The sequence below is a fragment of the Oncorhynchus keta genome, chromosome 19 (assembly GCF_023373465.1).
Source record: "Oncorhynchus keta strain PuntledgeMale-10-30-2019 chromosome 19, Oket_V2, whole genome shotgun sequence".
Lineage (NCBI taxonomy): Eukaryota > Metazoa > Chordata > Actinopteri > Salmoniformes > Salmonidae > Oncorhynchus > Oncorhynchus keta.
In genome coordinates, this window is record NC_068439.1 from 73,355,770 (window position 1) to 73,379,277 (window position 23,508).

The following is a 23,508-nucleotide window of genomic DNA, read 5'->3' on the forward strand; positions in this document are numbered from 1 at the left end:
CCCAAAATAATTGTATATCATAGGAAAAGACTTAAATCATTGTGCAACATCACAGTTAAGCGCTGGCTGTCATCTTTCAGCAAAAAAAACAGGGGGGGACTGGTATGAGCATTTAACCTGAGTACAGAACCAAATAAGTTGTCAACAAAAAGTAAGGATGTTTCTTTGCTCACATCAGGTTAAAATGGACTCAGTCGGGTAATGGATACAACATGTTTTTGAATGGTTTATTGAAGCTATTTGTTTCCCACAAGGATCAAAACACAATGTAAAGAAAAAGGCAGAAAGAAAGAGTAGCACGGATCCACTACTGTTCACACGAGCCGTTCGCTCCCTTCAGGTGAACCTTACGCTGTCCTTAAAGGGACAGTCCACTTCAAAACCAAAGTTTGTCTGATTTCAGTCCTCCAAAGCAGACTTTTGTTAAGTCTTATTATTTCATCTTGACATTGGACAAATGTTGAGGTCTGAAAACATCTGCCAACTGTTGGTGTACTATGCCTTTAACCAGCAGTGTCTGGACGCTTCGAACTGCAACACAATACACTAACTTGACTAAGCTAACAACGCAAGGTCACAAAGGCGGTGGCGGAGCATGAACATGGCACACGCAGGTGGCGAATGGATGTCCAAGGCTAAATAAATGAAGGGATAAAGAGAAAGTGCTTCAAACGTCCCAATCAAACTCTTAGACAGAATAAAATCTAGATATTTTAACAAGCAAAAAAACAATTCAAAGATAAAGATGAGTTATCATAAGTGGATTGTCTTAAGAGTATTCCTTTTTACATTCACGTGTTATAATATCAATCTACAAGGAAAGGATATTGTTTTTCTAAAGCTGGACTGGTGAAAGGCATTGAAGTGATGGTACTTTCACAATATCCCTTTTTTATCAAGGCATCAAAAGACGGGGCTAGACAAGGAACGAACAGTCGTAAAGCTTTCATCCCTTTATACACGGCATCTGCCCCTCTCACTTGTCTACAATATTACGGGGGTTTGAATGTTAGCAAGACTTTATAAAGAGTATCCCTCCTCTCTAGAAATGCATGGTGGAGTCAAAATGACAAGCTCTGGGTGGCCCACACATACATATAGATGGGGGTAGAGGGGAGGGGGCTCGGGGTCTTCAGGCAGGCATGTAGGGGGAGGGGGCTCTTTCGCTGGCATCTTCATTGCCATCTCGTAGGTAGGCAGGATGTACTGAGGAGAGAGGGAGAATTATTTTAATTTATCAATCAATTTATAAATATACTGCACACAGTGAGAGGACCAAAGCCATGGACATAATCATATTTGAGACATTTGATATTTTGCTAGATATTTCATCCGTCTAAGACTGGAAAGGAGGGCAGACTGGGTGTACAGTCGGGAAGTATTCAGATCCCTTGACTTTTTTCCCACATTTTGTTACATTACAGCCTTATTCTAAAATTGATTAAATAAATTCCCCCCCTCATTAATCTACACACAATATACCATAATTACCAAGCAAAAACAGGTTTAGACATTTTTGCAAATGTATTAAAACTAAAACACATGCCTTATTTACATAAGTATTCAGACCCTTTGCTATGATACTTGAAATTGAGCTCTGGTGCATCCTGTTTCCATTGATCATCCTTGAGCTGTTTCTACAACTTGATTGGAGATCCTTGATCATTCAGAGCACTCAGGACCTCAGACTGGGATGAAGGTTCACCTTCCAACAGGACAATGACCTTAAACACACAGCCAAGACAACGCAGGAGTGGCTTCGGGACAAGTCTCCGAATGTCCTTGAGTGGCCCAACCAGAGCCCGGACTTGAACCTGACCAAACATCTCTGGAGAGACCTGAAAATAGCTGTGCAGCGACGCTCCCCATCCAACCTGTCAGAGCTTGAGAGGGTCTGCAGAGAAGAATGGGAGAAACTCCCCAAATACAGGTGTGTCAAGCTTGTAGCGTCATACCCAAGAAAACACAAGGCTGTAATCGCTGCTTAAAGAATCTTCAACAAAGTACCAAGTAAAGGGTCTGAATACTTATGTAAATGTCAGTTTTTTTATTCTTAATAAATTTGCAAACATTTCTAAACTTGTTTTTGCTTTATCATTATGGGGTAGTGTGTGCAGGTTGATGAGGAAAAACAATTGAATCAGTTTTAGAACAAGGCTGTAATGTAACAAAATGTGGAGAAAGTCAAGTGGTCTGCATATTTTCCGAACGCAATTGAAACCACCTTGCATCCTTGAACGGACTCAGCATGTGAAAGGTATGCCCTCTACTGGTTATGCCACAGTATGCTTCAGAGGTTTGATTACGTGTGTCATTGACAATTAGTTTGGGACCTGGAGAGCAGGTTTTTCAGACACAAACCTGGGGAGGGGCCATGAAGGTAGGGTAAACAGCACTCTCCTGCACATTCCTGTTGTTGATGTACTTGTAGCAGTTCCACACACTGTTGATCAGGTAAGCCTGGGGGGGGGGGCACAGCCAAAATGTTAAGTCTTTCTACCTGAGCCAGTGATGCTCAAGCCTAGTGCTAGAGAGCTACAGTGTGCAGGCTTGTGTTCTAGCCCAGCTCCAACACCACTGATTCATCTCCAGAAGCTCTATCAACCATCTACTGAAGACCTGTCAGTCAAGGTCTATCATCAGTCTACTAAAGTTCAGCCAATGGATTGGGTAAATCAGATCAAGATCTCAGTTATCACTAACAAGTGCAGTCAATCTAAATATTCTTGGGTATCTGGATGGGGGGAAAATAAGTTTAGTATTCAAATGAGTCCATTTTCCAGAAACACACACCTTCGTGATGATGAGGAAGGCGAAGAACACGAGGACGAAGAGCAACAGGCAGCTGGAGTCCATGGAGAGTAGGTTGTCCTTGTAGGGGAAGTCTGGCTGAGACGAAACACACATTCAGCATGTACAGAAACGAAACACCCCATAAAACCAGGGATTGTACTGAAATATAGGCCGACAGAGCATCTTTAGCTTCAGTTCCATTGAACATCCCAGTGTTTTTTCATTTCTCATTCAGATGTCAAATCCATCTGATATAATGGCAGCAGGTCTAATGTAAAGACAGTGGAGACGGTAGTGAGAACACATTGTTAAGCCTCCAGGGGGTATGACAGAGTAGGGCCAATAAGTTTGCCAGCTAAGTTACCTAAGCATTCTGCAATTACTTTGTTTATTCTGAATATAAAACTATATTGAACAAAAATATAAAAGGCAACCATTTCAAAGATTTTACTGAGTTACAGTTCATATAAGGAAACTTGAAATCAATTCCAGAGGCCCTAATCTATGGATTTCATATGACTGGGCAAGGGCTTTCCCACGGGTGGCCTGGGAGGGCATAGGCCCAACCACTGGGGTGCCCACAAAAGGGCTTTATTACAGGCAGAAATACTTATCAGCACCTCCCCCCCCCAAGATGATGCCGCAGGTGAAGAAGCCGGTTGGATGTACTGTGTTGGAGGGCCAGTAGGAGGCACTCTTTCCTCTGGTCTAAAAAATATCCCAATGCCCCATTGGGGACACTGCCCTGTGTAGGGTGCCGTCTTTCGGATGGGACGTTAAACGGGTGTCCTGACTCTCTGCGGTCATTAAAGATCCCATGGCACTTATCGTAAGAGTAGGGTTGTTAACCCCGGTGTCCTGGCTAAATTCCCAATCTGGTCATCAAACCATCACGGTCACCTACCCCTCCTCTCCTCTGTAACTATTCCCCTGGCCAATTGCATGCTCCCTGAAAATTTGAGACGTCTGTGGTAGTGTTGTGAAAAAAACTTAACATTTTAGAGTGGCCTTTTAATGTCCCCAGCACAAGGTGTACCTGTGTAATGATATTTAATCAGCTTCTTGACATGCCACACCTGTCAAGTGGATAGATTCTCTCGGCAATTGTGAACTGCTCACTAACAGGGAGGTAAACAAATGTACACACTATTTGAGAGAAATAAGCTTTGTGCGTATGGAACATTTCTGGGATCTTTATTTCAGCTCATGGAACATGGGACCAACACTTTACATGTTGCATTTATATTATTGTTCAGTATAGAAATGGTAAAAAAAATTCATTCAACAACCAGCCACCCATATTGTTTTGGTTTAATTCATTGCTTTCATTGTTGGGGGGGTGGTGGACTAGTCGACAGGCCTGGAGGGGTGGCGGACTAGCCGACAGGCCTGGGGGGGGGTGGCGGACTAGCCGACAGGCCTGGGGGGGTGGCGGACTAGTCGACAGGCCTGGGGGGGTGGCGGACTAGCCGACAGGCCTGGGGGTGGCGGACTAGCCGACAGGCCTGGGGGTGGGGGCGGACCAGCCGACAGGCCTGGGGGGGTGGCGGACCAGCCGACAGGCGGGGGGGGGTGGCGGACTAGCCGACAGGCCTGGGGGGGTGGCGGACTAGCCGACAGGCCTGGGGGTGGCGGACTAGCCGACAGGCCTGGGGGGGCGGACTGGCGGACTAGCCGACAGGCCTGGGGGGGTGGCGGACTAGCCGACAGGCCTGGGGGGGTGGCGGACTAGCCGACAGGCCTGGGGGGGTGGCGGACTAGCCGACAGGCCTGGGGGGGTGGCGGACTAGCCGACAGGCCTGGGGGGGTGGCGGACCAGCCGACAGGCCTGGGGGGGGTGGACTGGACTGACTCACCAGCTCTGTCATGTAGTCCTTGATCCGGGGTAGGTAGGTGAGGGAGCTGATGGCCACCAGACAACTCAGAGCAAAGTCAAAGAGCTGGTAGCAGAAGAACGGGATGAGCCAGCCGTCACGATGCTACATGGGGAGGAAGAGTAAACACACGTCATTGACCATACATGTAAAAGAATGGCCATTTCACAAGAGTTTGTCTGGGGGTTTGTCAAGCAAGAAGCATATCTAGCCCTAGCAAAAAACCTGATCTAAATTTTGGGTTCTAAGCAATGTTGAGGATGTCACAAAATTCACAGGCATTGAATCAATCTATGTACATCCGTTCTTAGGTCATCAGGACTGGGTATTTAGCAAGGGAGGCTACAGCCAGCAATGGAACTACTCTGACAAACACTGAATACAGGGCATCTACAAGGGTAACCTAAGAGCCTGTATTCACAGCTAAGGCATAACGCTCGTTGCTCACACAAAGATCAACCAAAACCTAGACAATGCGTCATGAAACTCTATTCAGGTCCACGTCACATATCCATCAAACCTGTCAGTGTGGATGCCCATCAGGTAGGCCTGGTGAGGTAAAGATTATAACATTAGAACAACGTTGTGTAGCAAACTTTCCGCTCACCCTGGTGGGGCTAGTTGAATGCACAAGCAAGGAGTTTGCATGCAGTGAATCTGTTAAAAAGCATTAAGACATAAAAAAAATATATTGTCCTTTCAGACACCAGGAAGGGACAAAGCACTGCCATCAGAGTTGTGTTCATTGGGGCACATAGGTTTTAAAACATTTTGCAACACAAAGCTCAAAATTAGTGTTTATTATTGGATAACTCCAGGTAGTTCTTCCCCGTTTCAGTTCGCTTTCTTCCATAATGAACTTGACCATGGTTGAAGTTCAGTGAGAACTATCTTTTCAACTTCCTATTTCTCCCACTCCTCCAGGGGTAATTGTCATCCCCGCTGTCACAACTTATATATTCTAAGCCCAGCATACAAATGTAAGACATTTGATTGACACACATACAAAATAGAAACTTACAGTAATGGCTCCATAGACCATCATGGCGCTGATAGTGAGCATCAACAGAGAGATTGCGAATCCCACACAGGCATTCTCTATAAGCACAGAGAGAGAAAGTCAGAGACTAACAGTGTTCATTCATTAGGGTCAAATACTTGTATATTCAACTACAAACTCAACTTGTAGTAAGTCTTGAAATTAACGCCAGTCAAAGACGTTGGGAGAATCATTTCCTAAATCTAAAAAATATTAACACAAACGTTGAATTATCTATAACTAACAATTGAATATAGTGGTATTGTGCACCTATCCTTGTGAGCCATCATGGCTGCCTGGTCTGGGCCAGTTGCATCCCACGATGGGGCCCCACAGAGTGCATTCATGCAACTGTCAGTGAGAGCATTACTACAGAGGCCCAATTGATTTGTGTGTAACTGAAGCGTCTCCAGGGATGCATTGCCTACTAACTCGCTCTCTTTTAGCGTTAGCGTGCTCTGGGGAGCCCTAAGCTTCTCCCACTCAGGCACTCAGTAGCATCAGTGAAGACAACGCACAACAACACAGGCTACGCTAGGCTAATTAATAGGCCTGCCATCTGCTCCGTCGGTCAATCGCTTCTAACAGCTCACAGCCTCGTGCTGGGCACTAAGTGAGTGAGTTGAGGCGAGGCATGTGTGGTTCACTCCAGACTATCAGTCAGACAGTCGTTCTAAAGCTGTGCAGGAAGCCGTTTCTCTTCAGAGTGTAACATATCCGATTGTCGTAACGGTAACTGATGCAATCTGCAAGCCATTCCTTCCTAGTAGGGCATTTATGAATGTGACTGAATGATAAGAGGAGTGTGCCGTCCATGCAGAGCTTCCAAATTCAGTTCTGAAGCTGTACATAGTGTGTGTGTGTGTGTGTGTGTGTGTGTGTGTGTGTGTGTGTGTGTGTGTGTGTGTGTGTGTGTGTGTGTGTGTGTGTGTATCAGAAGGGTCGTCACTGATGCAATCTGTAGCCCAATCCATTACATTAGATCGTTTAGCATTACGTCCCGTGTCTGAGGCCAGGCTATACATTCATCAGCCTCTGGCAGGCATTCTGGATCGGGGCATCTGCCAACACCAACAGGATAACTGTGTACCTTTCTATGCGCGTGTGAAATATCTGATATTACAGTGAAAGATATCAGTGGAAAAGAACAGATGGAAATGGTAGTCAAATACAGAACTTACATTTTTTTTATGTAATTGTAAAAGAGTATTCGGATGGAACAACACCTCTTATTTGGGGCTTCTCCATTTGTTTTCAGCTCTGTTAGAATACTTCTGAAAGGTATCCTGCCTTCCTACCTACCTGGAGGTAATCACAGATCTGAAATGGTTGGATTGGCGACAGTGATAGGGCGCTAACGTTGTTTAATACCGATCCAATTGCTTATAGATCTGTGCTTACCACAAGGACACAAGAAAGGAAAGATGCATTTTCAAGCCCTCTTCTAACAGGGGCCCTCTAACACACCTTGTACTTTGATATCACAAAAATATCACACTGCAGGTCACGGCGGTTCAGCCCCTCGTGTTTTGTCTGTAAACAATATCCTTTATTTAGACCGTGGGTGGGAGTCCTAGAAAAGGATAGACAGCATTGAAAGTGTCATACCGGGGATTCGTACCTCTAACGCAGGGCGATGTCATACCATTGCTTGTCAGAAGTCGGCTGTGTTGGCTCCAAACTGGCTCGCAACCTTCTGCAACCTTCAACGTCAACCAAGTGGCAAGAGGCTGTCTAGAAATGGCACCCATGAAGCCACAGCAGTGCCAGGCTTTGGATTTACATAGTGCACGCATAACCCCCCCCCCCCCCTTCTTTTGGCACAGCCCTGCTCTGTGTGCGCGTGTGTTGTGGGGGTGGTTCAGTCGCTGCCCACAAGCGCCAAGCCCCTTCAGCTCTTACTGAGTCACTTTCTGGGAAATGAGGAGTCCTTGTGCAACCAAGCCAAATAAACAACGTAACCGCACCGAATAAACTAAAAAACAGCCAGCCACAGAGAGCACAGCTCAGCGCTGCCCAGCTCCAGGTTATATATTAAAATCCTGATTCTACAGGCTTTGAGCCTGTGACAAAATAAGAGTTCTAGCTAAATCAGTCCGTATAGGGCTGAAAGATTAAAGAAGCAGGCATTTGGCGAAAGTTATCAATGCTGGATGAGAAGGGGATTGGTGTGTGTGTGTGAGAGCTATGAGGTACCAGTCCAGAAAAAGTACTGCAGCTTTGCTAACAAATACCAACATCGGGAGACTATGCTAAATCATGCCAGCTACTGCCTTTTGGGAAGATAAACATAGATTATCGTGGATGCTGTCAGTACTGGCCTACGTAGACAACTCAAGTTGAACAAAACATGAAGATACAACGAACTAACCCTTTAAGACATTCCCCTCCACCTGGAGGGTGTGGCTAAAGTAGTGCTCGATAACCTCATACTGCAGGTCCACAGTGGGCACGTTCTCTGGGTGGGTCACAGCCACGGTCAGCAGAATGCCCATCAACAGGTTCACCACCTGGAGAGACAGAAAGGCATTGTTACACTATGTCCTTCAACGCATAGCCTGGTCCTAGATCGGTTTGTGCTGATTTGCCAACTCCTATAATGTGGCGTGAGTGACATAGGAGTTGTCAAGACATTACAAACAGATCTGAAACCATGCTAGGATACAGTCTGTTGTAGATGAGAACATTGATATTTTGTGACATACTAGGTTTCTGTTTCCACAGATAAACAAATTACACTTCATTTTATTTGAAAAAAACCAAGGCGCTCTCATTAGGAAGAGCCTAAATAATAGTTATTATTACCAGGTGGTTTGTATGGTTGCTAGGAGTCCTTTTTCCCTAAACTGTTTAATGGACTTTCCCTGTCAAAGTGTATGTTATATTTAAAATATTAAATCCCTCTCATACATTGCATAATATATTTAATGATTAGACTTGTGATATAGGCCTCGGTCATCAATGTATCCAGAGGTTTTGCCAACAACCGTTGTGAATGACGACAGATGGATAAAATGGGTCTTTTTACACTTGTCAACTGTTGATGTTAAATCATGCACGGTTACCCATCTTCACTGTGCAAAACAAAACACTCGAAGAGATGTTAACACTTGTGGTTACGATCCCTCCGTAATTCTCACTTCTTATAATACATATATCAAGTATTAAAAATGTTTAAAAAACACGAGACGGAGAAAGTGAACATTTATTGAAGAAAATCCCGCAGGTGAAGAAGGTCGGATGTGGAGGTCTTGGGCTGGAGTGCTTAAGTGTGGTCTGTGGTTGGTCTGCGACATTCAATTCTCTGGGAACAGCTCTGGTGAACATTCCTGCATTCAGAATGCCAATTACACACTCCCTCAACTTGAGACATCTGTGGCATTGTGTTTTGTGACAAAACTGCGCATTTTAAAAAGTGGCCCAGAACCTGTGTAATGATCATGTTGTTTACTCAGCTTCTTAATATGTCACACCTGTCAGGTGGATGGATTAGCTTGGCAAAGGAGAAAAACTCACTGTGTTGTAGAGTGGTGGCCTGTTGCCAGAGAATTGAATGTTCATTTCTCTACCATAAGCCGCCTCCAACATAATTTTAGAGAATTTGGCAGTACGTCCAACTGTCCTCAACTGCAGACCATGTGTAACCACGCCAGCCCAGGACCTCCACATCCACCTTCATCACCTGCGGGATCGCCACCTGATGAAACTGATTTTATATTATTTTGCACAACCAAAGATTTTCTGCACAAACAGTCTCAGGAAAGTGCATCTGCGTGCTCATCGTCCTCACCAGTCTTGACCGGACTGCAGTTTGGCGTTTTAAGCTTCGGAGTAGGATTCTATTGCATTGACTGGCACAACTCAGGCCCGTACTCTACACAAATCAGTGCACCACAACAAATAAGAGCTGCAGTCGGGCCTATATGCAAAAAGGCACTTCGCCATATATGGATCTGTGCCATTCACTTTGAACTGGACTGTGTTTACAACATGAGCGGTTGTCAGTAGATGTGCTTGTTTTGAGAGCAAAGCGACAGCTACATGTAGCAGTGTGCACATTTGTACATATCCTTTGCTACTCGGTGAGTTATTACATAATTTGTAGTCAGCAATGTGGGAGTGTTTGCCTCCTCCTACAAGAGCACAAGGTGTGCATTTCTAGACATCTTTGAAGCGAGTCATAGCTTTTTTTGTCATAAAAAGGGACAGTGTTGTATTTTGAGGCAGGCTTGAATAAGCTAAGTGGCCAATAGGCGGAGGGTAGAATACATTTGTCTGATTTTCTGTAATAATGGTGTGGGAATTATGATGCATTTTCGTTCATCAAAGAACAACATTTTCAGTCACCTTGTCTGAAAAACAAGTGGATAAACCAGTTAATGTCAAGCCCTGCATGTTTTTTCTTTCTTCAAAAAGTCTCAAAGAATGTAGGCCTACATTGACCACCACACTGCTACTGTAGGCTTAATGATAGAACAGCTATTTCCATGTTAAAATGTTATGGGATGCATTTTCTCCATTGTTTTTGATGGTAGGCCACAATGGTAGGCCTACATTATGATCAAATAGCCCCAGTAGCCTACTTGATCACTGTTAAAACTAACTTAAAGTGGGTACAACCTCAGTGTTCACAGTAAGTGCACGCCGGAAGTTGCACAGCATTTTAAATGTTCAAGTTTGCGCTCGGCAGACCTGAATCTTGCTCAGTGATGAAAAACATTTGAGGGAACATTGGTTATGCTATGGGCAGGCATAAGCTACGGGCAAAGAACACAACTGCATTGTATCGACGGCAATTATGAATACAGAGATCCCGTGACGAGATCATGAGGCCCATTGTCGTGCCATTCATCCACCGCCATCACCTCAAGTATCAGCATGATAATGCACGTCCCCATGTCACAAGGATCTGTACACAATTCCTGAAAGCTAAAGCTGAAAATGTCCCAGTTCTTCCATGGCCTGCATACTCAGCAGACAAGTCACCCATTGAGCATGTTTGGGATGCTCTGGATTGATGTGTACAACAGCGCGTTCCAGTAAATATCCAGCAACTTTGAAGACAGCCATTGAAGAGGAGTGGGACAACATTCCACAGGCCACAATAAGCAGCCTGATCAACTATATGCAAAGGAGATGTGTCCCAATGCATGAAGTAAATGTTCACACCATACACTAACTGGTTCTCTGATCCATACAGGCATAAAAAAAAAAATCTATGACCAACATATGTGTATTCCCAGTCATGTGAAATTGATAGATTAGGGTCTAATCAATGTATTTCAATTGACTGATGTCCTCATATGAACTATAACTCAGTAAAATATTTTAAATTGTTGCATGTTGTGATTATATTTTTGTTCAGTGTATCCAGCTAACTAGGTACTGGTAGCTAGCTACCACTAGCTACAGCACCGGCACCAGATGTGCATGGGAGGGAGCTGAAAGGAGACGGGTGTAATTGCAGAACGAAATTCAAGGTGTTCCTGCATATCCAGGAATGCCTACATCAGAGCTGCCAATTCTCACACATTGGCTATGAGACACGCACATTTGACCCTCTTCAAGCCACACCTAATATCTCACACATTGAAAACAACTGCATTTATTTTCCTCATTTTTACATTAGCGTGTTAACTGTGCTCCAAATCTTTCGGAAATCAAAGCATCTGCGCCTACAATTTAACATCATGAGCGGGACCACTATCATCGTCCTGTCTTGACACAGCACTGTGAACCACAGCACATTGAAGCAAATGATTGGTCTAGTTATGTGAAGGATCAAGGGGATTGGGTGCATGTTTTAAAGAAACACCCCTCAAGATTAGAGTGGAGCTGAGTTTATTAAACTGTAAAAAGAGCAGCATGGTAGCTGTGTTATGTCAAATGTCATTTAACTAGGCAAGTCAGGTTAAGAACAAATTCTTATTTTTCAATGACAGCCTATTGGCATTTAGGCTGAGATGACAAAATGGGAGCAGACAGACCTACAGTATGTTTTAGCAGGGAAGTTTGGTAGGGTGACCTGATTTGGAACTATGACAATAATTGTGTCAGATTGTGAACCCAAAAGTGTACATGTGATTCTAAAGAGGACGGAATATTATTTGGTTAGGGTGTAGTGGTAGATTTATGTCTTATTTTTATTATCCATTTATTTAGTCTGATCAGTAGAACAATTCTAATTGTTAACAATGCGCTAAAATACAGGATAATTACTGTGCTTGTCAGCAAGAACACTTGTTATTCCCCAAACTTGTATAATTCCATTTTGCTAGTGGAATTACCCATTTGAAATATGATATACCTGTTGTGTCTTTCAAAACGAATTATGTATTATTGTAGCCATTCATGGACAGTTTTAAATCATAAGTCATACAAATAAGCAAAAGGATGTTAAATACACCAGGAATTAAATATAATTTTTACAGTTTAGTATTGTGCACATGCTAGGCAGAGATGGTAGGGGGACTCACCTCATAAATACATATTTTGTCTATGTAGAGTAAGATGATGTCAAGGATATTCAACTAGTAGACATAAACCTCCTAAATATTGATATTCATTCAAATTTTCAAACACCCAGCACTTGGAAAACATAGATCAGGGGTGACCAACCCTCCTGGATAGCAAGCAGGGTTTTCTTCCAGATCTATTTTAAAGAGATAGCTAGTTCACCCAAATTACAAAATGTTTGTGTCCTTACCTTGAAAGCAGTCTGTGGACAAGGAAACTGCAATCTATGATTTGGCTACCCTTTGCTATCAACCTTTACAGGATCGGTGGGTCCCCCACGGGACAGTTGAGCTAATGTAGGCTAACGAGATTAGCATGAGGTTATAAGTAACAAGAACATTTCCCAGAACACAAACCTATTTTATATTGTCAGAAAGCTTAGATTCTTGTTAATCTAACTGCACTGTCCAATTTACAGTAGCTATTACAGTGAAATAATATCATCATATATTGTTTGAGGAGAGTGCACAGTTATGAACTTGAAAAGTTATTAATAAACAAATTAGGCACATTTAGGCAGTCTTGAGACCATTTTTAACAGAAATGCAATGGTTCATTGGATCAGTATAAAACTTTGCACATACACAGCTGCCATCTGGTGGCAAAAAAACGCATTTTGTCTTTGTATTATCTTTTACCAGATCTAATGTGTTATATTCTCCTAGATTCATTTCACATTTCCACAAACTTCAAAGTGTTTCCTTTCAAATGGTATCAAGCATATCCTTGCTTCAGGTACCGAGCTACAGGCAGTTAGATTTGGGTATGTCATTCTCAGATACATTTTAAAAGAAAGGGTCCGATCCTTGAGAGGTTTAAAAATAATGTTTTAACTCCTGTGCAGAGCACTACACACAACTTTCTACCTGAGAACAGGGATCAAGCCCGGTTTCCAATCTTCCCACTTTTTATACCGTCTCCCTAGCTAATTTCATTACAGTCTGAATGCTTCTCAAACCATGTAAACAAAATGTTCGATTTTTAAAAAGTTCATCCCTCAAGGTGGTCGAATTATTTTTTTCCACCCTGGTCATAGGCCTAACCCAATACGCAGAATTGCAGTAATTTAGCTTTAAAACAGTAACATATTCCCAGCCCCACTTCTAGGGACTCTGTCAAGGGGCAATGAAATCCATTTAGCAAATCTCACTCCAGTTTTCTTCAAAAGTTGTCAGCCCTGCCCGAATTGCGTGCAGCAATCACACTATTGGCTGAAAGTCCCTAGCGGGTAACGTTGACACTTAGCTAATTAACTAATTTAGCTAACGTTAGTTAACTATCCGATTACATTTGCTAGTTAGTCAGCTAATACAGGAACAGTTACATAATCTAGCTGGCAATATGTTCTAAAGTAGGGCACGCATTCAGATAGCAAAGTGATTTTCTCGACAAATAGTAGCTTCGGTTTAACTTACTGGTAACAAGCTAGCTAGTTAGTTAGTACAACGGCCTACTATCGACAGTGCAATGGCAACGATGGGGTACTGCAACATGACTGCAACGAAGCTAACGTTAGCACAATCTAAAAGCAAGGCGACCATTTGTATAGTACGTACCATGTACCAAGTGCCGAGAATGATGGTTCCCGTCCTGACATGGCAACACCCACAGCATCTCGTTGTGTAGCGCCTGTGTCGATTCGGTTTAAAATGGTGCATGTCTTCCTCTAAAGTAGGGATAAACATCGCTGAAGCTGCGCGATGAAGAAAGCCTGCACCATCAACAACCGACAGTGTTATGACGCGCCCACTTATATGACTGGCGTGGTGAAAGAAAACACAAACTATACCCTGTTTTGATTGACAGACAATTTGGCCATTAGTAGAGCTGAGATGGTGAACGTCAACAAATCAGCTGCCACAGCTCACACTGACAAATACTCAGAACTGTCCCCTGTGGCCCAGGGGTTGAGGGTGATGATGGGGAGGGAATACAACACCATCATCAGTTTCCATTCTCTCACATCAGTTTCCCATCTCTAAAAGACGATATGCTCTCCAAAAAAATAAAACAAACTGCTCTTTGTTATTCAGAAAATGTTATTGTTCTACCCTTACACACTTAACATCTCTCACCTCTGCTTTTTGGTGATTAAACGAGTTACAATATGCAGAGAATCTATAAACATGAATAGAATCCATAACTAAAGTGGATGCATAGTTGCATACAGTATTCAGGTCAATGGCAGGGCAATGCAGAAGTCTTTTGGTGTGTTTGGCTATTGTTGCTGTTGTTTTTGTTTCCATTTATCCCAGTTAATGCTGCAATGATGGAATGATGGATAAATGGTAAAACAACAATGAACTACAGTGTCTTCAAAAATAATTCACACGCCTTGACCTTTTCCACATTTTGTTATGTTCAGCCTGAATTTTGAATTTATTAAAATTAGATTTTGTTTTACTGGCCTACACACAATACCCCATTTATTGTCAAAGTGGAGTGATGTTTTTAGAAATGTTTACAAATTCATGTAAAATGAAAAGCTGAAATGTCTTATGTCAAAATATTCAACTCCTTTGTCATGGCAAGCCTAAATAAGTTCAAGAGTACAAATGTGCTTAACATGTCACATAATGAATGGCTACCTCATCTCTGTACCCCACACATACAATTATCTCTAAGGTCGCTCAGTCGAGCAGTGAATTTCAAACAGATTCAACCACAAAAACTAGGGAGATTTTCCAATGCCTCGCAAAGAAGGGCATTTAAAAAGCAGACTTTGAATATATCCCTTTGAGCATGGTGAAGTTATTAATTACACTTTGGATGGTGTATCAATACACCCAGTCACTACAAAGATACAGGCGTCCTTTCTAACTCAGTCTTCAGAGAGTAAGGAAACCGCTCAAAGATTTCGCTATGGGGCCAAGGGTGATGGTAAAACCGTTACAGAGGTTAATGGCTGTGATAGGAGAAAACTGAGGATGGATTAACAACATTGTAGTAACTCTACAATACCAACCTAATTGACAGAGTGAAAAGAAGGAAGCCTGTATAGAATAAACATATTCCAAAACATGCACCCTGTTTGCAACAAGGCTCTAAAGCAATACTGCAAAAAATGTGGCAAAGCAATCAAGTTTTTGTCCTGAATACAACGTGCTAAGTTTTAGGCAAATCCAATACAACACATTACTGAGTACCACTCTCCATATTTGCAAGCGAAGTGGTGGCTGCATCATGTTATGTTATTTCATTTTCAATACATTTGCAAACATTTTTAAAAACATGTTTTCATTTTGTCATAATGAATTATTGTGTGTAGATGGGTGTAATAAGTCAAGGGGTATGAATACTTTCTGAAGGCACTGACTGTATGTAGCACAAAGACCATGTATGCCAGACTAAGGGTATTACATGTGACAAATTCAACTGAGATCCAGTCAGATTATTCCTACTTTCAGCCCTAGATGGCAGGACAGCAATAGTGAGACCAAGGTTTTCAAGACAAACTCTGAAGTCAGAAGCAGCAATGTGTTATCAGGGCAATTTGTTCAGTGGTGAAAAGTAATTAAGTAAAAATACTTTAAACTATTTCTTAAGTATTTGTGGGTAGTATGTGTACTTTACTATTTCTATTTTTAACAACTTTTACTTTTACTTCACTACATTCCTAAAGTAAATAATGTACTTTTTACTCCATATATTTTTCAATGGCACCTAAAGGTACTAGTTACATTTTTTTATGTTTTGCAGGACAGGAAAATGGTCAAATTCGCACACTTATCAAGAAAACATCCCTGGTCATCCCTACTGCCTTTGATCTGGCGGACTCAATAAACATATGCTTAATTTGTAAATTATTTCCAAGTTTTGGAGTGTGCCCCTGGCTATCCGTAAATTAAATTTTAAAAATACAATTATGCTGTTTGGTTTGCTTAATATAAGGAATTTTAAATTATTCATACTTTTAGTTTTGATACTTTTTTATATTTTTGCAATTACATTTACTTTAAATTTACATATTTGTTTACTTTTACTCAAGTAATATTTTACTGAGTGACTTTCACCTTTACTTGAGTCATTTTCTTTTAAGGTATCTTTACCTTTAATCAAGTATTAAGTACTTTTTCCATCACTGCATAGACTGAATACTAATTTAGCAGACACGTGTATGCTATTTTTTTTAATGAGTGCAGAATACACGTTAAGATATAAGCAGAACAACAGTTATGGTTCACATAACAATATTCCACTCACATGGACCTATAAATATACATTTAAAAATGTCTACAGTTTCTCTATGAACATGTGAAAATATCTTAGAAATGTGTTTTTGCATGGTAAAACATAGAAACTGGTACAGAAATGTAGTAATATACTTCTTTATGACCTCGGTGATTCAGAGTCAGAGAGATATATGGTTATTATATGGCTCTGCTTTGTGATAAGGTGCTTCTCACTGTTGCAACACAAGGAGTGTATTGTGTTAGGGAGGTCAATTTCCGCTCCTATTTAAGCAATAAGGGATTAGACATAGGACAAACAACTACAAGGTACACTTTAGTCTCAAGGCCACAGTATATTAATTACATTCAACACAGTTGTATGTAAAGTGTCCATTACATCAAGGTGTATAATATCCACACAGTGCACACATGTTACAGATAACATAATACAAATGTGGAACAGTAATACAAAATGTACTTTGATTTTAAATAAACCTGTTCCTTACTCTAAAAAAACCTTGAAATTACATATGTAGGATCTTACAGTTTCTCACAGCAGGAAAATAAACCTTAAGCAAAAGGAAATCTGAATTATTGTGTGGATTATAATTAAGAAATATTTGTTGAGATTGATTCATTTTTAGTAAGGGCAAATATATATTAAAATTTAAATGAACTTTAGATGCCTTTTTGATAACACTTTACTAGACACCCAGCGTCATAAAATGTTATGACACGGTCATAACCATGTCATAAAATGTCATAACAGCTGACATAACTTGTCATAATCTGTCATATGGTCATGACACTGTCATGACTCATATATTTACACCTGTTGTGACATATACACTAAATAAAAACAAACACAACATGCAACAATTTCAAAGATTTTACTGAGTTACAGTTCATACAAGGAAATCAGTCCATTGAAAAAAAATGAATTAAACTCTAATCTATGGATTTCACATGACTGGGAATACAGAAATGCTGTTGGTGACCGATACCTTAAAAAAAGGTATGGGCGTGGATCAGAAAACTTGTCAGTGTCTGGTTTTGCAGCATTACACATCTCCTTTGCATAGAGTTGATCAGGCTGTTGATTGTGGCCTGTGGAATGTTGTCCCACTCCTCTTTAATGGCTGTGCGAAGTTGCTGGATATAGGCGGGAACTGGAACACGCTGTTGTACACGTCGATTCAGAACATGCTCAATGGGTGACATGTCTGGTGAGTATGTAGGGAAATTTTCAGCTTTCCGGAATTGTGTACAGATCCTTGTGACATGGGGCCGTGCATTATCATGCTGAAACATGAGGTGATTTGATGGTAGCGGATGAATGGCACAACAATGGACCTCAGGATCTCATCACGGTATCTCTGTGCATTCAAATTGCCAACGACAAAATGCAATTCTGTTTGTTGCCACTGGCACCAGGGGACACTCTGTTAACAACATTGACATTAACAAACCGCTCGCCCACATGACGCCACATGTGGTCTGCAGTTGTGAGACCATTTAGACGTACTGCCAAATTCTCTAAAATTACATTGTAGGCGGTTTATGGTAAATAAATTAACATAAAATTATCTGGCAACAGCTCTGGTGGACATTCCTGCAGTCAGCATGACAATTGCACTCTCCCTCAAAACTTGAAACATTTGTGGCATTGTATTGTGTGACAAAATCGCACATTTTAGTGGCATGTTGCCCCCAACACAAGGTGCACCTGTGTAATGGTCATGCTGTTTAATTAGCTTCCTGGTCTGCCACACCTGTCAGGTGGATGGATTATCTTGGCAAATGAGAAATGCTCACTAACAGGGATGTAAACAAATTTGTGCACAACATTTGCGGGAAATAAGCTTTTTGTGCATATGGAACATTTCTGGGATCTTTTATTGTGACCAGTTAAGGTCACAGTTATGAAAACTTCAGACACTAAAGAGGCCTTTCTACAGACTCTGACAAACACCAAAAGAAAGATGCCCAGGGTCCCTGCTCATCTGTGTGAAAGTGCCTTAGGCATGCTGCAAGGAGGCATGAGGACTGCAGATGTGGCCAGGGCAACAAATTGCAATGTCCGCACTGTGAGACACCTAAGACAGTGCTACAGGGAGACAAGAAGGACAGCTGATCGTCCTCTCAGTGGCAGACCACGTGGAACAACACCTGCACAGGATCGGTACATCTGAACATTACACCTGCAGGACAGGTACAGGATGGCAACAACAACTGCCCGAGTTACACCAGGAATGCACAATCCCTCCATCAGTGCTCAAACTGTCTGTAATAGGCTGAGAGAGGCTGGACTGAGGGCTTGTAGGTCTGTTGTAAGGCAGGTCCTCACCAGACATCACCGGCAACAACACCGCCTATGGGCACAAACCCACCGTCGCTGGACTAGACAGGACTGGCAAAGTGTGCTCTTCTCTGATGAGTCACGGTTTTGTCTCACCAGGGGTGATGGTCGGATTCGTGTGTATCGTTGAAAAAAATAGCTTTACACCGAATGCTGTACTCTGGAGCGGGATCGATTTGGATTTGGAGGTGGAGGGTTCGTCATGGTCTGGGGCGGTGTGTCACAGCATCATCGGACTGAGCTTGTTGTCATTGCAGGCAATCTCAACGCTGTGCATTACAGGGAAGACATCCTCCTCCCTCGTGTGGTACCCTTCCTGCAGGCTCATCCTGACATCACCCACCAGCATGACATTGCCACCAGCCATACTGCTTGTTCTGTGCGTGATTTCCTGCAAGACAGGAATGTCAGTGTTCTGCCATAGTCAGCGAAGAGCCCGGATCTCAATCCCATTGAGCACGTCTGGGACCTGTTGGATCAGAGGGTGAGGGCTAGGGCCATTCCCCCCAGAAATGTCAGGGAACTTGCAGGTGCCTTCGGGGAAGAGTGTAGTAACATCTCACAGCAAGAACTGGCAAATCTGGTGCAGTTCATGAGGAGGAGATGCACTGCAGTACTTATTGCAGCTGGTGGCCACACCAGATACTGACTGTTATTTTTTATGTTGACCCCCCCTTTGTTCAGGGACACAATATTCAATTTCTGTTAGTCACATGTCTGTGGAACTTGTTCAGTTTATGTCTCAGTTGTTGAATCTTATGTTCATACAAATATTTACACGTTAAGTTTGCTGAAAATAAACACAGTTGACAGTGAGAGGACATTTCTTTTTTTGCTGTTTATTATGTGTCATGACAGTGTTGTGACCATATGACAAGTTATGTCAGCTGTTATGACGTATTATGACATGGTTATGACCATGTTATATGTTATCTTTACTTGGGTGTCAAGTAAAGTGTTACCGTCTTTTTAAACCTCGAATACACCACAAGTTTGCATTTTCTGCTGTGAATTTTCTCCTGGCGCAAACCCAACCAACTTATTTCTCTCAAAAATGAACTCTTCAAACAAATCTGCTGGGTTGAGACATTATTTTGTCTTTGAGGGGAAGTTAAGCAATAAACTCCTCCTTGGTCTTCGGTTTCTGATATCCTCCGTTAGATGTGTTTTTCTGGTTGACAGTGTAGCCTCCCTCATCTTTCTTCTTCATGTTATAGACCATGAGTGTTAACAGGGAGGCAGCCAAGGCCAGTCCCACCACTCCTCCTGCAATAATAGCTGCAAAGAGGAAGAATAAGAAGGTTGGGCTACTTGTACCTCAGCGCATCTGTCAGTTGATATGGAGGAAATAATATACCAAATAATATACTCAATAAGTTGGATGTTACCTGCAAGAGCTTCTTTGTTTGCTAGAAGACCCCCGCTCTTTGCCACATTGCCAATGGCTGATCCGTTGTTGTCATCTAGCTTAGGCCTTTTGTCAAAGGTCAAGTCTGAGTCCTCCTAAAGACACAGAAAAGATGGGATACTCACACGTTTTTTCACCTCTATCAAGAGAGAACATATTTTGCTCATAGTGAATTCTTAAAAGACTAATCAATTCTTAAAATACTAAAATGACCTACTGATATTTTATTTCTGGTGTTGTCTGTCATGATAATTGGGACGGTTTTATCCTCTTCATCAATGGCATTGAACATTAAGTCATCTTCACTCATTGTCATTGTAAATGTTGAGATAGTGGTAAACCTCACTGAGCCTTTGGACACTGAAGGGAGTGGAAGCAGAAATGTTTACTAAGAAATGTGAAACCCACAGACATAGACAGACAGACACACACACACACACACCCTGACACACACAATGAATAGGATTACCTTCTGCCCGTTCCCCTGAACCTGAGCCAGAACTTTCCAGATCATGTCCCGATCCATCCAGGTCTTCTGGAGGAATAGAATACTGAGTACAAGGAAAAACAACACACGTACAACTTCAGTGTGGAAATGACCCCAGAAGTCCAACATAAGGCCAGTGTCCACAGAAGCCAATAACTGTGTACCTCTATTCCAGTGTTGTGGAGTAATAAACTATATGTAGTTCAACTAGTCATTTAATTACATTTTACAGTAGCTTGGTGGTAGTTGAACTAAAGTCAATTCTAGGTTGTGTTTTCATTAGTTATTTACTTTTTTGCCATGTAACGGTGTACAGTGCATACGGAAAGTATTCAGACCCCTTGACTTTCGATTATAGGCTCAAAATGGCCAGAAACAAAGAGTTTGCTGTTCTGTGAAGGGAGTAGTACACAGCGTTGTACGAGATCTTCAGTTTCTTGGCAATTTCTCACATGGAATAGCCTTGATTTCTCAGAATAAGAATAGACTGACGAGTTTCAGAAGAAAGGTCTTTGTTTCTGGCCATTTTGAGCCTGTAATCAAACCCACACATGCTGATGTTCCAGATACTCAAGAAGTCTAAATAATATTGTTTTTAAAAAAAATTGCAAAAGAATCCCAAAACCTGTTTTAATTTTGGCATTATGGGGTATTGTGTGTAGATTGAAGAAAAACAAATGTAATATATTTTAGATAAAGCTGTAACGTAACACAATGTGTATGCACTGTATCTAACTACAAGAACTATGCACTTTTTTTTGCAAAAACAAAATATCACTTGAAACATAATTGTGTTTAATAGGCTAAATTCCATATTGTTAACATATGACCCCAAAGTGATCTGTTCTTGTGATTTGTAGTCTGACATTTCAGATTTACATATAATTTTTCAGAAAGTAGTGAACTACTTTTTCATAGTCACTTTAGTGAAGTAAACTATATGTTTCTTTAGGATAGCTTTAGTGTGGCTTAACTTCTTCCAGTGTGAAGTAATTGGTAAACTATACTTTCAGAGTAGACTCCCCATCACTGCTCTGTATCATTACCTCTCACTGGCGAGGAGGATTGTCACAGAAACAGAAAACAAGGAGTATTTATCACATTTTCATGGTAGTTTTAATGATTTACTGGTTGAATAGTATTTACAGGGTTAACTTTCATGCAACCCTTTGAAACCATGTCATACTAGATTAAGGACTGCAAGAGGAAAGGCTAAAACAATATTGTCTCAATAACACAGAGCTGTGAGTCAGCCAGTGAATCATAAGGTCTGAAGTCCAGTGCTACGCCAACAACTCGTCGCCCCACCAGCAACACAACATGGCCGATACGTAATGACTCAGGACGAGGCACTGCCGGCAAGCTGCCACTGTCCTATAAAAACACCCCGAGGGGACAATACATGGACTGTAGGGACAATAGCAGTGGCTGGATTTTTACAATGTAAATGAGTGTCAACACACTACAGATTAACCCAGTAAGATAACAAACAGAACATTGGATCTTTTGTATGCCAGGAAATGGTTGGTAGAAGAGTGATTCACAACAGAAACCCCCATGAAGTGTCAGACAGAATCGACTGAGTGGCTAGAGCCTAGAACTAATAGGGGCATCAATTTGGAAAATAAAATGTTTAATTTTATGTTTCTTATGACATTGTTTTACTAATTGAAGATATAGAATTAGGCCAGGATTTGCTCAGTATCATGGTGACATCACCAACCTCACTCCTGCAGCCCTGTGAAATTCATCTCTTCACAATAATGGTTAGTGATGTACACTCAGTTTAATCCATGACAGTATCACACATGAACACTTAAAATGTAACAGTAATCCTGCATATTGAGAAGAAAAATGACACCGATGTACTTTTCAGATCGGAATCTCACAATTTTTCACCTAAAATGTGTACGTGATTGAGTGGAGTCCATACTTTGTTAGGAGGCTTGGTCAAAGGTACACAAGTTGTATTCAAATTCCATCCCTTGAAAGCCTGTCTGAGAGCTGATCCCCTAGCCTATCAAAATATTAATGAAGTTCAACTGCCTGATATCTTATCAGTTAATGCATAATTGGTGTTAGGTCTAATGATACAATTCCAATGGCATACATACTGTAAATACTTACTTAACTTTGCATTGATGGGAATGGGATTGTAAGTACGCATTTCAAGGTAAAGGCTGAACCTGTTGTAGTCGGTGTTTGTGACCAATAACATTTGATTTGATAAAATTCACAAGCAATCGATCACAAGGTATTCATATTTCAAGCTGCATATATATCCCAAAGCCAATGTTCATTCACTGCAGTCATAGCAAAGGCAACCAAGACAAGTATATATACAAGTACACTGCACAAATCAACATTCATGACAAGTAAATGACATTAACATGAGAAGTATACCAGTCTACTCACAGATGTGGTTATTGCAGGTAAACATGTGCCCATAGCAAACAGTAAAGTGGAAATCACTAAAGTCCTCATTGTATCTTGTCGTCTGCAGTGATTTTATTACTACTAGTGTAGGTCTTAAAATGTATTTTCCGTCTCATAGTAGTACAGGTGTATGTTAAACCTACCTGTGGCGGGATTCAAGGCCCCGCCCTCTGTTTACAGAAGCAAATAGTGAGAATGTCAGAGTCGGACACAGGATCAGAGTAAGAAAAATCTTGACTCAAATTAAATTGTGTGCTCTGCAGAATGTAGACAGACATTCAGCAACCGGTTTAGAAACTACTTTAAAACAATTGATATTGAAAATGATTCTTGAGTATAAACTGGAGACTGGCAAGAAGCACCATCTACTGCTCAAAACAGGTGATAAGCAGGTCAGTTAAATCCAACTTTATGTTCCAAATTC

At 41.6% G+C, this 23,508-nt stretch overlaps 2 protein-coding genes across 2 annotated transcripts; both read right to left on the reverse strand.

The window, feature by feature from the left end:
* Window positions 1–213: 213 nt before the first annotated feature.
* On the reverse strand, window positions 214–13,988 carry LOC118398838 (lysosomal-associated transmembrane protein 4A-like). The gene is made up of 7 exons (XM_035794597.2): window positions 13,779–13,988; window positions 8,078–8,216; window positions 5,689–5,765; window positions 4,650–4,772; window positions 2,794–2,889; window positions 2,362–2,460; window positions 214–1,206 (listed from the first exon to the last, which is right to left on the reverse strand). Exons 1-7 carry the CDS (start codon window positions 13,905–13,907, stop codon window positions 1,021–1,023), a joined length of 849 nt encoding a protein of 282 aa, XP_035650490.2. The 5' UTR covers window positions 13,908–13,988; the 3' UTR covers window positions 214–1,020.
* Window positions 13,989–17,268: 3,280 nt separating this feature from the next.
* On the reverse strand, window positions 17,269–23,441 carry LOC118398843 (syndecan-1-like). Its single transcript, XM_035794607.2, has 5 exons — window positions 23,064–23,441; window positions 20,631–20,712; window positions 20,379–20,521; window positions 20,142–20,256; window positions 17,269–20,031 (listed from the first exon to the last, which is right to left on the reverse strand). Exons 1-5 carry the CDS (start codon window positions 23,130–23,132, stop codon window positions 19,865–19,867), a joined length of 576 nt encoding a protein of 191 aa, XP_035650500.1. The 5' UTR covers window positions 23,133–23,441; the 3' UTR covers window positions 17,269–19,864.
* Between the last annotated feature and the right edge of the window lie 67 nt (window positions 23,442–23,508).

Coding starts and splice junctions, on each gene's coding strand:
- LOC118398838 (XM_035794597.2), bottom strand. CDS start 13,907: ATGTTTATCCCTACTTTAGAGGAAGACATGCACCATTTTAAACCGAAT. Junction 2,461..2,793: donor CCTTCCTCATCATCACGAAG/GTGTGTGTTTCT, acceptor CCCCCCCCCCAG/GCTTACCTGATCAACAGTGT. Junction 1,207..2,361: donor CCTTCATGGCCCCTCCCCAG/GTTTGTGTCTGA, acceptor CTCTCTCCTCAG/TACATCCTGCCTACCTACGA.
- LOC118398843 (XM_035794607.2), bottom strand. CDS start 23,132: ATGAGGACTTTAGTGATTTCCACTTTACTGTTTGCTATGGGCACATGT. Junction 20,713..23,063: donor TACCTGCAATAACCACATCT/GTGAGTAGACTG, acceptor CCTTGTACTCAG/TATTCTATTCCTCCAGAAGA. Junction 20,257..20,378: donor ACACCAGAAATAAAATATCA/GTAGGTCATTTT, acceptor CTGTGTCTTTAG/GAGGACTCAGACTTGACCTT.